The sequence below is a fragment of the Egretta garzetta genome, unplaced genomic scaffold (genome assembly GCF_000687185.1).
Source record: "Egretta garzetta isolate BGI_Z169 unplaced genomic scaffold, ASM68718v1 scaffold7, whole genome shotgun sequence".
Taxonomy (NCBI): Eukaryota; Metazoa; Chordata; class Aves; order Pelecaniformes; family Ardeidae; genus Egretta; species Egretta garzetta.
This window is the reverse complement of record NW_009260350.1, coordinates 98087-110640: the sequence shown is the minus strand read 5'-3', so window position 1 is coordinate 110640 and position 12554 is coordinate 98087. Positions and strand designations below refer to the sequence as shown.

The window sequence follows — 12554 nt, the reverse complement described above, 5'->3', positions numbered from 1 at the left end:
TAGAGATTTTTATTTTCTCCTTTTAAGAGTTCACTCCAGGTGGGAGAGAATACATGCACTTCTTTTGTGGTCAGCAAGTGGTTTAATTATACCTTTGGCAGCTATTGGAGAAGGCATGACAAAGGTATCACTGGGTGTAATCTGAAGGCAGTATAAATGAACTTGGTAGAGCAGCTGAAATTCAGCTTTTAGTTCTTTTATCACAAGGAGTGAAGACTTAGCTCTTTCAACTGTCAATTAAAAAAAAATTGACAACTTTGCTACTAGAATGAGATGTTTACAAAAACACTTAAAGAAAATGGGGCTTGGAGGGGATTCAGCTGTCAGGAAAGGAAGAAGCCAGGACCTAGGAGTAGGAAATGGAGCCAACAGCTTTCAGACAAATTTCTTTGCTTTCCAGCATACTTTTTTTTTTTTTCCCCCCACTTATTTTAAAAACTTTTATCATTTACTGGTTTGAGACAAAAAATTGGGTCTTACTGCAAGTATCAGTTGCAGGTCTAAGTTGGCTTAGGCTGTTGAGCTCTTAATTGGGATAAGAATCCTTCTAATCCATTTTGTCAGGTCCTGTCAGCAGCAGGCACGGATTCTACAGAAGTGGCTAGAAATGAGCGTGCAGCCAGAGGACCAAGATGGCGTACATGGAGTTCGGGAAGAATTGGATCAGGTGTGTACATAGCAAGCAAACTGAAGTTACTGAAGTGATTATCACTATGCTATGCACTTAGCCTGAAGGCCGATGGCAGTTGTTAGTTGTGTAGTAAGCTGCTACTAAAATGCCAAGAGAAGGGAAACGTCATCAGAAGCGGGCTGTCGAACAGAACAGGCTGCTGTGTAGCTGCAGCTTCCTACTTGTTCAGAATGTAACTCCAGATCCAATAGACCTTTCTAAGGCTATTTCCAAGCTACATAGCAGGCTCTAGGAGATTCAGTCTCAATTTCTTTTCTGCGATTTCTCAGGTCGGTGTAGTAATACCACACTGACTGCATCTGCCTTGCTCAGTCCCCAGGTTCATACGGCCACATGCGTGGGTACTGCACCACCACCTCTAAAGCCAGCCAGTACTTGGCTGTTCCCGAGTGACACAATCCTGTCACTTCATGGTTCCTAAGTGGGGTAATATAAAGGCTGCCAGAACTCATTCACTTTTCTGTGAAAAAGACTAAATGCTGTCTTGCTGTACAAACGCCTTATGCAATTGTCTTCACTTTCAGTTGCAGGTGAGGATCAACACTCTCACCAAAGCACAACTAAAAGAGAGGCATCATGTGCAGAAACTGGTTGCCCGCCTGCATGATATACAGATTGCTCTGGATATATAATGCATCTGAACCAATTTTCCAGCTCACAGGTAGGACTTCTTGCTCCTTTCATAGTAGGAGAGGATGGAAGAGATGTATACATTCTCTTAGTCTATGTATGGCAGTTTTATTTAATAAATTAACTTAAATACTTTTGCTTGCTTTATTTTGTTACTACAGCTGGTTAAAAACAGGCGCTAGACATGCTTCATGCTGCACTCACAGTACCTAGTTTAGGTTACTCTGACATTTCAGAAAGATAAGCAACGCTGATAAGACTCTTTATTTCAAAATGTTTGCAATTAAATGAGTTAATGTCAATAAGTCATACACTTTGACATACAAAAATACCGTGCTACTGATACAGTTGAAGAATTAATGGATTCTCCATGCAGGAGAAATTCACAGCATTATCAGTACCCTCTAGAACTTTGCCTTTGATTCCAGGGCACATTGCTGACCACTGCGTAACAAGTAATGTTTGTTAATCAGCTAGCTCTGCACAGTTATTAAGACCATCACAAGAACAGCCACTTGGATGCTGAATCCTCTCCTCCTTCTTAGATTTCTAATAAAGCAAACACCAGGTAACCCATCCTCCATTACTAGGCTAACAGTAACCTTCAGATACCGTGGATGATGATGCCAAGTAGGAAGAAATTAAAACTTAAGTTGCTTTGGCTATGTCTGGATGTCGTAGGCCCCAATGGAAAAGGGGCAAAAAATTCAGTTGTCTTTTTTTCTCATCCACTGGAACAAATTTGCTTTCTACTGTTAACAGGATGTTGAAGTTTAGTCAAAAGGCTAGCTTTATCCTCTTGGGGTTGATGTTTGCTTTAGACTTTTCTCACTCTCAGTGGTTTAAAAAAGCGCACATCTATAATCTGTATATGGTAATAAATACACTGCTGCAGGAGTAAACTTGCTAATGCCAAGAAGTTTAACAAGATAGGTGGCTGAGAGCCACTTCAAGCTTTCAAACTCCTCCCCAGGTAAAGTGAGGAAACATTGACTCTCGGAGCCAAATGAATTTTCTCCTGCTTGTCACCCAAACAGCCACCATCATCTGAGTCATGGCTGGGCTACATCACTTGGAGGCAGTTAATCATCCTGTCTTTCCTGATGACAAGCTAAGCATACAGGACTTGGCAAACTGGACATTTGTACAACAAAATTATATTCTATTTTCTGCAGTGCATACAAAGAAGAGAAGTTTTTCTTTAGGAAATCAGAAAGCCCACCATCTCCTTGAAGTAGCAGAAAAAATAACCAAGGCTCAAGCAAGGAAGTAATATAAGAAATCTTTCAAGAGCAGAAAGGCAGGTTTCATAAGCATGTCCCCTCCAACAAGCTCTGGACAGCAAAGTTGTTCTAAATGTTTGAGTGCCTGGACTTGAAACAGTTTATTCTCTAAACACAGTTGATACATTGCTCTAAAACTCAATTCTTCTTCTTCACTTTGGCTTTCTGTCAGTGCCGTGTAGCGCCACACTCAACAGATCCAAGGTGTTAGATTTTAACTCTTCTTGACATGAAGTTACAGAGAGGCTCTGAAGTTTTGCTGTAGGATGAAGCTTCAGCATAGAGCCTTCACTCCCCACCAGCACATTCCTAGCATTAAGTATGAGGGCAGGAGTCAGAGCAGGTGTGGATGTGGTTTATATTTTGGAGAAGATGAAACTGTTGCCAGTGCATTATAGGACGGCTGGGCTGGCACCCGAGAGGCAACCTGGGATTCCTTCAAAGATAGGTAATGTTTCTATACACAGTCAGTGCATAGGGCATTTCACTCCGTGCAATAAAAATTGGTCCTGAAGTATCTGAAACTGTTCTGTAAGTACAGGAATTAATTCTTCAAGAATTTAGTGACAAAGTAAAAATGAAGATACATATCAGAAAGTAAAAATATTTTGGCTGCCATCTCATTGCATCATACAAGAAAAGAATCCCCTATGTCTTCTAGCCCCTTAATCCAAGAAGTGAAGTAACTATCTCTCATACAAATAAAATCCTTAAGGCCTGGAACAGCAAAATAAAACCATGGGTTAGGAGCAGGACACAGCTTTATCTGCTTTTTTCAAAGAAAATCGCAAGATGACCAGTTTCATCATATGGAATGCAGACAAGTATTTTCAGGTTTAAAATACAGTGCAAAGTCCATTTTTAAAGGGACAATGTCAGGCAAAAGAATGGAAGATGTCTAACAGTAGAAAATGTGAATGAGTGTAATTTATTGTACTGATGCTGTCTGATGTATGTTTTGCTTAGTTTGGACTGTGAAGACATACTAGCCCATTTAACTGTTTGGCGCTCTACGTGGTCACAGGCTGACTTTATATTAAAAACTGCAGGAGAGTGTCTTAGAATAAAATAAATAGGAGAACACATTCTTTACTCAAGGTCTGAAATATAGATATTGCAGATATAAGGTCTGACTGAGCCTGTCTGTGTCCCTTTAAATACAGCTTATCTACCTCCACCCTTCCCCATTGCACCTGCACAGCCTAGGAAGGCTTAAAAGGGACTTACAGGCTCTAAGAATGTAATTATTCTGTGGCACATTGAGGGGACAACATGAAAGACTACAGGCACAGCGTGGGACAGAAATATCCATGGTCAACATCTTTATAAAGGCAGCTGTACCTGACACATATATCGTCATTCCATTCTCTTTCTGCATTCAGCAGCATGTAAATACAGACCAAATACTCTCAACATAGCAATAACATCTTCTGATTTCCTCACCCAGGTCCTGCTGAGTGACACATACTTGTTTAGTGAAACACTCAGTGGTGTGGTAAGAGTCCCTTTGTATAGCAGACCTCGCTGAGGGAGGTTCTATAGAGACCCCAGTGCTTCTCCAAAGCGGATTTTCTGTCCAGCTTTGAGGTGAAATTTGAAGTCCTTGGGTGCCTCAAAGATCAGTACGATTGTAGAGCCTAAGTTAAATTCCCCTAAATGTTCCCCTTTCCTCATGGGGATTCCCTCCTTGTTGTTGTTGGATACGAAGCTGAAGTCATTGTAGGAACCTTTAGAGTAACACGGACTGTTGGTATGCAAGTCCTGTACAGAGAAGAAAGAAACTGTTACTTGAGGATTTCAGTACTCTGTATTCATTAGCACAGCTGTAGACTGTGGATATCTAGGCATTTTCAATGCAGGAATTCACTTACAATTCGAAAGTGCAATAGGAATATTAAAAAAAATAGTTTATACTGGAGATGACTCCATTTAAATCAGTCTTAGAACATCAGTATTGTTAAACACCTTAATTTCAGGGTAGTAAGATTTAAAAAAAATATTTTTTTGTCATTTTCTTTTAGTATACTGTACCAGCCTCAACCATCAAAACCAGAAAGCTGCCTACTACTGTCTTGCTCACCTGGTCAAAGTAGATGCGGATAGAGCCGACATTTGTTGCTCCTACAGCTGTTAAAGAGAAAAAGCCATGCTTCCAGTCACCTGTAAGGACAACCCGTTCGTTGTGGCAGAACAGTTCCTTGATCCAGCGAGCAACTCCAGGATTCACAGACATCAAAGAGCCTGCAATAGTGAGAAAATATTCCCAGTTAAGTTGTCTGGTTTGTAGCGATACTGTAATGCCATCCAAGTGGTATTTTCAGTATAACTGCAGCTGATCTGGAAAGCAATTCTGTCACTTATTTGTAGGAAGAGAGGCGAACATGAGGCAGAGTGAAAGACAAGGCTGTAGTAAAACCAAACGGGTCATAAGAAGATGTAAACTTTAGTCTTCTGTCCAGAAAGATCAATACTCTTGGGCAGGGCTCATATTACTTTGCATTTTTCCTAGCAGAGTCACAGGGAAACTAAAGACCATGCTCATCCTTCATTGTAAGGCTCGAGTGCAATCTGGAGCACCATCTACAGTTCTTTCTGCTAAAGAGCAAAGGGTTTAGATTTTCATACCTGGAAATTATTCTTTTCAGACTGGCTGGTACCCCCAGCCTCCCTCAGCTTTCACTTATTCCCACCTACAGCTTCACCTTGCCTGCATTTGCAGACAGTGAAAGCCTACCGCTAAAGTAGGCAGAATTATCTGTGTTTCAAACGGAACAAATCGTGTTTAGGAACAAGTCAGGTCAGCATGCATCAACAATTATTTCAAAGAGCTAAACCAGCTTGAATACAATATTACTGTTTTCACCATTTCTGTGATTTATTCTGGTAAACGATGATAAATTTCATTACCATTTGTGACCGCTTTTCTACCATTCTCTATCATGTGACTGTACAACTGCTCCACTGGCATGGCTCGCTCAGCAATGGCCTATGCCACCGCTTCCCTCCATAGCTGCTCTGCATTTTCTAGGAATAAACCTACCTGGGAAGTGACGTCGGTGTGACACTCTCCAGTCAGTGGGTGAGTGGAAGCAGTGATAATCCCCCGGTGCAAGGTAGATTACACAATGATAGAGCTCATTCCCCTCCTTTGTGACCAGTTGTTGCTGAAAAGAGTTACCAGGTGGGGCTGCAAAGAAACCATTAAAAGAAAGGGGTTAAAGATATTTTTCACAGAGTCATCTACCATAGCTGAGCAGTCTACATTAGAACCTAGCAGAGGACTAAATGTAGGCCATGAGTATTGTTGAGACTACAAAAAGCTACACTTCATCCAGGAATCCAGTATTTCAAAGTGTTCTTTTCCCTTTACAACAATAAAGGGAATTAGATCCTGTACTGGTTTAATAGTTTTGGAAATTCTTTCATTTTGGAGTTTTCCCTTCCCTAAACAGAACAGCAGAAACTGAAATCCAGTGAAACAGAATTTTTCTTAAAGCTACTCTTTCAAGAACAGAATTTGTCTCAAAGCAACCTTTTCAAGAACAGAATTTGTGAGGCGTCCCCAGTTTTATAAAATGCATTAGTTGCATTTGTTCTCATGTTGAAAAGAACCCTGCTGTTTGCAGAACTCAGTCTCTCCAGTTCAGCAAAGTGTGTTGCTTTCATCTAAGCTTGAGACCTTGCAGACAGTGCTCAAGGTGCAGCAGAGCAGCAACAGCACAAGTCATTAGAAGATTAGTGCTTGAGCATAATCTTGTCATGGAGCAGCTTATACAATTTTTGCGAACCAGGTGCTTGGGCACATTTCAGCCTGGAGTGCTACAGCCTCATTACAGTGGTAGATCTTTGAGTGAGTTGTAGGAACGAAGCCCTTGAATTCAGATAATCGGAATGAGCCAGGCAAGACACTGTAAAGCTGCTGGTGAGAAAGAGAAGAACTAGAACAGTGACATTTTTATTCCCAAATAAAACACAACAAAAATCAGACCTGCTTTTGTTCCTGACAAGGAGGGGGGGGCAGGCAAAAAAAAAAGTAATCTTTTTTCTCATGACCTCTGAGAACACTGAAAAGGCAGAGCAGAATAAATGCAGAACTCACCCTGGCTAAAATGCAGTTCTGCTGTGCAGATGCGAGGTCCCAAGAAAGATTCCAGAGAATAAGTAACTCCTTTTACTTGCTCTACTTCACAGTTTTTTACCTGTCCAAAATTAAGGATCTTTCCGTCAGAGGGACTAATCTACAAGCAAAGAGAAAAAAAATGGAACACATTAGGAATTCATTAATTCCTTGTAAAGCAGGCAGGATCCTTTGGGAGGCAGGAGAAGCTGGTAGCGTAGTGCAAAGCCTTCATTTTCTTTTACCCACCACACTGTGCAAACAGCAGACTGGCCGCGCTTGTGGTTTCAGCTTCCTGCGGAAGAATTCGCTGAGGTTTCTATAGTGGTGCAGATCTTCAACAGCTGCCTCCTTCATGTTCACTCCAAATGTCCAGATGTACAGGCTGTAAACTGGCTTCCGCAGCCATGTAGGCAGCTCCACCTGGTTCAGGCGACCCCAGGCTCGTGACAGCAGTCGAGTTGGTACCGATTTGTACAGAGCAACCTAAAGAAGGAAGAATTGCACCCCGTCAGTCAGTTCTTCCCACTGATGGCTTTCTCTTACTTCTCCCCATAAAGCAGAAAGGATCAAACCGTTCCTGCTAACCACTCCCTTGAATTCAGCGGGTTACACCACAAAGTAGTCTTTAAGTCAGCAAAAAATTAACACTGCACTTCATCCTCACTCCCTCCATTCTGATGAGAGAAGATGAGGAACAGGATGAAACCTACTACAACCTTACACTGAAGCCAGAATCTCCACTCCCCTGCAGGCTGAAGCTCTGCATTCAAGCTACTGGGAACTGCCCAATGTGAGGCTTATAGAAAAAGACACATTTCACATAGCCTAGTAGAACACTCATCAGAAGGGTTTAATGTTACCAATATATTCATTTTTATGATGCATCTACTAATAAGGGTGTTTTCCACGTCCCAGTATTGTACTGCTCTATTGATACTTGTGCAGTCGAAGAAGCATGCATACCCATGTGGATACAGCTATGCCCGTATAAACTTATGCCAGCCTTACTCCTCTCGCAACGATGGGAATTGCTAATTGCAAGAGTAAAGTGCCTTTATTCCTGTAGAAATGCACCTTTGGACTTAACACCAGGCCTGTTTTAGCAGCAAGAAAACCAAATGAAACAATGTTGGCAAGAGGTATATGCTGTTGATGTAACTGGACAGATGACAGTGTCTTCCTGTGGGCAATTCTAGCAGGTAACTCCTCTGGGGTTTGTGGTACTTAGTGTCAGCCAAAAACCTCGCGTGACCGTGGTGTAATCGAGGGGTTGAGGGTGTGTGGACCAAGGGAACTGAACCCTCTGAAACCAGTTTTGCAAAAGAAGCGGTTATCTGCTGAATCTGGTACAATTTTTTTGAACACTGCAGCTCAGCTAGATTTAACTCCCAACTAGAAGGTTGTTTTTTTTTTCTTACTGAGAGTCATCATTTATTATCAATATTAATCATATCCTTCACAATTAAGTCTTGCAAAATACAGCCATAAACACAAGCAGAAGCGCACGCTAGCTAGACAGCCTGTCCATCCTAGCAAATATAGCAAATTAAGATTTCACTCACAAATCACCATCCTGCATCACATTAAAATACAGTGACATTTCAGAAAGAAAACAACCTAATCTTACTTTAGATAAAAACTTCTGAATCAGCAGTACCTTAGGTTATATAAGGAAAGGGAACTGAGAGGCGGTTTGGTCTGCCTTATCCTAGCTCTGATACTTTGAGGTGACTGAATTAATTCAAAAGTTTTTGTTGGTTTTCCCGGGTTGACCCCTGACTGTTACAGGACAAAGAAATTTTCTGCTACTGAAAAAAATCACTGGTCTGTAAAGCAGTAAGTCACCACAACTGTGGACAGTAAATACCAAAGGGAAACATGAATTGCATCTCTCTGCTTTCATACTAGTGACCATCAGCCTGTTCTATATTCAGGATCTCTCCAACCAGCTGCTGCCAGCTCCCTTTGGTATAAAACAGCTAATGTACGCGAAGCGCAAGAGACCTGCTCACACTTACCCTGCTCATAGGCCTCCATCCCACTCTGGTCAAGGGTTTAAGAGCACCGAAAGGCAGAAGATAATAGAGAATAGTCAGAGGCCAAGAACGGAGTTTCAGAGCAGGCCTAGACATACAGCTTAGCTGGCCCAACCTTCGCCTCAGGGCCAGCTGGGGAAATTGCAACCTGAAAGATTACATACACAACATAAGAGGGTCAGCCATCTCAGCTTCAGAACTACCAGCTTCTGGTAGCTGGGGATGATTTATTCCTGCTTATCTTTACGTAAACATTGATTCTGCAAGTCTTTACTCCTTTATTTTGGTCAGTTCTTTCCCCCAGTTTTAAAAAAAAAAAAAAAAAAAAAATCCTCTGTCCAAAAAATGGTGTCCACTCTTGCAGGTCACATTTTATGAGTAACACCCTCAAAAATTAAAGACAAGATCACCTGCAGGTGACATTTGAAAACAAAGTCACAACTGGTTCATCCAACTAACAACATAACGATAGGTTTTAGTGGAAACATGGAAGAGCAAAGGTTCTTCTTCCAAATATCAGAAGATTACATTCCCAGAAAACATTTCCTGTGACTGCTCCAGCTGTTGGATAGCCAAAGTGGACAGCAAACAATATTCTGAAAGCTAGGGATCTGTGATGCTGGGACTTCAGTAAGAGCTGTATGAAGGCGTAATATTACAAACAGATACTCTGGTGAAAGAAGTCCTTGAAACCTAAGAAGCTGAGGTCCCTCAGAGGGTTCATGTGTTGAAGGCATCCTGACTAGGTTGTGCCTCAGAGTTAAATTTACACAGACCTGTTGGTGATTCACAAACTTCAAGAACAAGCACTTACTTGAGAAACAACAGGAGTGGCACTCCTGCTTTAATTAACACAGTTTTCAAATAACTGATTCCAAAAGACAGCTTTCCAGGTCTTAAAGCCTTCACTTGGGTACCCTGGTTCTGAACAGAGAACATGTGGACAAAGCAGGTCTTGCTAGTGCTGCAAAAGAATCTCGTTTCCATAGACCAATCACTAACTTTTTGGCCTCATAACCAACTGAATCTATGATTTTTTTTGTGATGTGGATGTCCTGGCTGAGAGCAAACTAATTTTGCACAAATGGCCATGGGGCGAAGTTGAACTTGTAACTCTCCGAGAGAAAAGCTGCTCATCTTACGAGCAGAGGACATCATGGGCTTCAGTTCAGACCCTTGCAGGAGGTCTGGATGGGAGACCCTTCAGGTCCCCGTTTATCCTTTGGCCTCTACTCGTGAAGAAACCATTGGCATTTCCAAGGTTACATTCTCAAATGAAAGTCTGCCTACCTGAGGGGAAAATATTCCAATCTTCCGGGCACTGACTTAAATCCTGGCTAAGAGACTGTTCTCCCCAGGCTGCTTAAGTCAGTGTGCCTGCAACCAGGATACAGCTCCGTGCACACACAAACGGGAAGTGGCACGCTCTGGCTTCTCTGAAGAGCTCGCCCTCTCGTTGGATTATATGATACAAAGGATGAACTATAAAATACTGTGTATGCCTTTCCAGGATGGAAAGAAGCTGGGAAATTAAAAGGAAATTTTCTTGCCAACATGTTCTTTTCAAAACTTGGATCAGAATTAAAATACCATGCAGGCAGGTACAACTGTCACACTTTGGGATGCAAGATGGTACTTTTGGCTCAGAGATTTTTTTCTGCAGTGAGCACAACTTCTTTCCCCCCCAAGAAATAAAAACCAGAATGATCTGTGCATCACAATGCCAGGGGAAAAAAACTGAACAAAAAAAAGCCCAGAGGAGATTTAGTGCTGTCTCAGCAGAGCTAAGGCAGGCTTTCCCAGCAGGAGGTGGGGACTGACTCGACATGGGAACAGGAAGGGACACTCCACATTCCTCCTCCCATCCTTACCATCCACCAGCCTGCGGTCTGCTCGAGGGCTAGCAAGGCCAGGAGCCGGGTTGCCAGCCTCGAGCGCCAGGTCCCGCTCCTCCTCCCACTGCTCTCCCCCCCTTCACTGCAGTCGCTCATGGACCAATCCCTGCAGAGCTGCATCCTGGCAGCTCGCTCCGGGGCCCTCGGGCTTCTCACTGCCTTGGCCTGGTTTCAGAGCAGTCCCTTGCTAATTTTTCTATATTCTTCTAGTGATGGAGAGTAGAAAGGAAAGGAACGAAAGCCTCCTCAGTCCCCTTCTCATAGAACAGCGTGCCCTTCTCTGCCAATTCAATGCATAAGGAGCTTTATAGTAATTAGGCCAAACAAAAGCTTTGCAGATGGCTGTCGCTCCTTCTGCCCAGAAACCCTCCCATCTTCCCTCCCTCATTTCTCCCTTCAGTCACCATTCCTGCAAAGCAGAAAATACTGAACAGTACCTGAAACGAGTTCTCCTATTTGGCGTGCTGGTCCCTGGCACAGCTGCTGCTGCCGCCGTTCCCTGAACGCAGCCTCCGGACATGAATTTTAACTTTGCGGAGGTTGTAGCAAGAGGGTGGAGGGTTAGATAAAGCTTTATAGCATCTCACCATTTCCCTGTGTGCAGATCTGGTCCCTGCAGGGTGTTTGACTGACACATCGTCAGGGTGACGGCTGGTTGCAAGGCTCAGTCTTTTTTCCTCTACCTCTCTTCCCTTTGCTTGCTCCGGCACAGGAGAGAGGACACGGCGTCACAGTTCCTAATTCCCCCGCTGGTTTGTCTCTGGATTCCCCCTCTGTTTCCCACTTGAATCTCTGCTACAAGGGTTGCAGCTATTGCAAACAAACAGGCATTGTGTCATATTTCAACATCCCACTACAAAGCCGACTCCGCAAAAGATAAAAACGAGCTGTCCATGTAAGCAGTCCTTGCTTCTTGCTAGTCAGGGTGGCCATTGAAACTCAACTCCCCAAAAAACACCCCGCAGTCTCAGGCTGCCGGGCAGCAATGCACTACAGTCAGATGAGCAGCCAGCTGGCCTTGCAGAGCTAACCCCAGAGCCAGTCTGAATCCGAGGCTGGGAGGAGGAGTGGGGTGGAGAAGAGGAGGAGATAATTCCCAGCTTCGACTCTGCAGTGCAGCAGCTGCCGCTAAAAGAGTTCTGGACTGCTGGGCACCAAAAACCCCTTCCTGCTCTTCATGTCCAGCTTGGAAAGAAGAAAACAGAAAGGAAAGGAACGTCTTTCTATTTTACAACCCTTGCCAGACATCAACATCCATCTCCTGAAGCCTCTTTCCATCTCAAAAGCCTCACATAGGGAGCAGGTAAAGGACATTCTTCTACAAACACCCAGATACTCAACGAAATAAGCCAGTTTTAGGGCCAGCTTGAGAATCGGGTATAAAAGAACTGTTAACGTGTCCATTATGTGACTCTCACTACCAGCACAGTTTTTATGTCCAGTAGAAGTAAAATAGAAAACATGAGTAAAGGAAGATGATTTGGTTTTGCTTTGTTTTTTAAAGACAAAAAGCTGCAGTATTTCTATCTGAGCATTCTGAATACACATAGAGGGAAATTTCCCTCTTTGACCCTGCAGACCACATCTCCAATACAGGTTTTCTGCATCTCCTGTTGACTGGATTTGGATTGAAACTGGACCCCTGGTTCAGAAAGTGGAAGTCGGGTAGCTACGCCTCACCTCCGGATTATAATATATATATATATATAAAATTTGTTTCCAAAGCTCTCTGAACACCATGAAAGCTGTATGCCTAATAGAGTAGATCAAAAAGAACACTGCTTCTCTGATGTGAGGGAAAGGGTTGCATTGTACTAGGGATAAGGCAGGAGAAGTGGGAGGGCCAGCAGGAAAAGCTAGAATTAACTAGCTAATGGCATCCCACTCAGGCCTCAAAAG

At 43.0% G+C, this 12554-nt stretch overlaps 1 protein-coding gene and 1 long non-coding RNA gene across 2 annotated transcripts; one reads left to right on the top strand and one right to left on the bottom strand.

The window, feature by feature from the left end:
* Positions 1-455: 455 nt before the first annotated feature.
* On the top strand, positions 456-4712 carry LOC118452722. Its single transcript, XR_004842533.1, has 3 exons — positions 456-667; positions 1216-1352; positions 4626-4712. It is a non-coding gene; the product is annotated as an uncharacterized LOC118452722 (long non-coding RNA).
* Positions 1389-12339, bottom strand: PISD (phosphatidylserine decarboxylase). Its single transcript, XM_035898415.1, is given in 8 exon segments — positions 1389-4365; positions 4685-4845; positions 5645-5791; positions 6704-6842; positions 6971-7207; positions 8743-8908; positions 11093-11116; positions 11118-12339. Coding segments are annotated over 8 exon segments (1227 nt in total). The 5' UTR covers positions 11246-12339; the 3' UTR covers positions 1389-4140.
* Between the last annotated feature and the right edge of the window lie 215 nt (positions 12340-12554).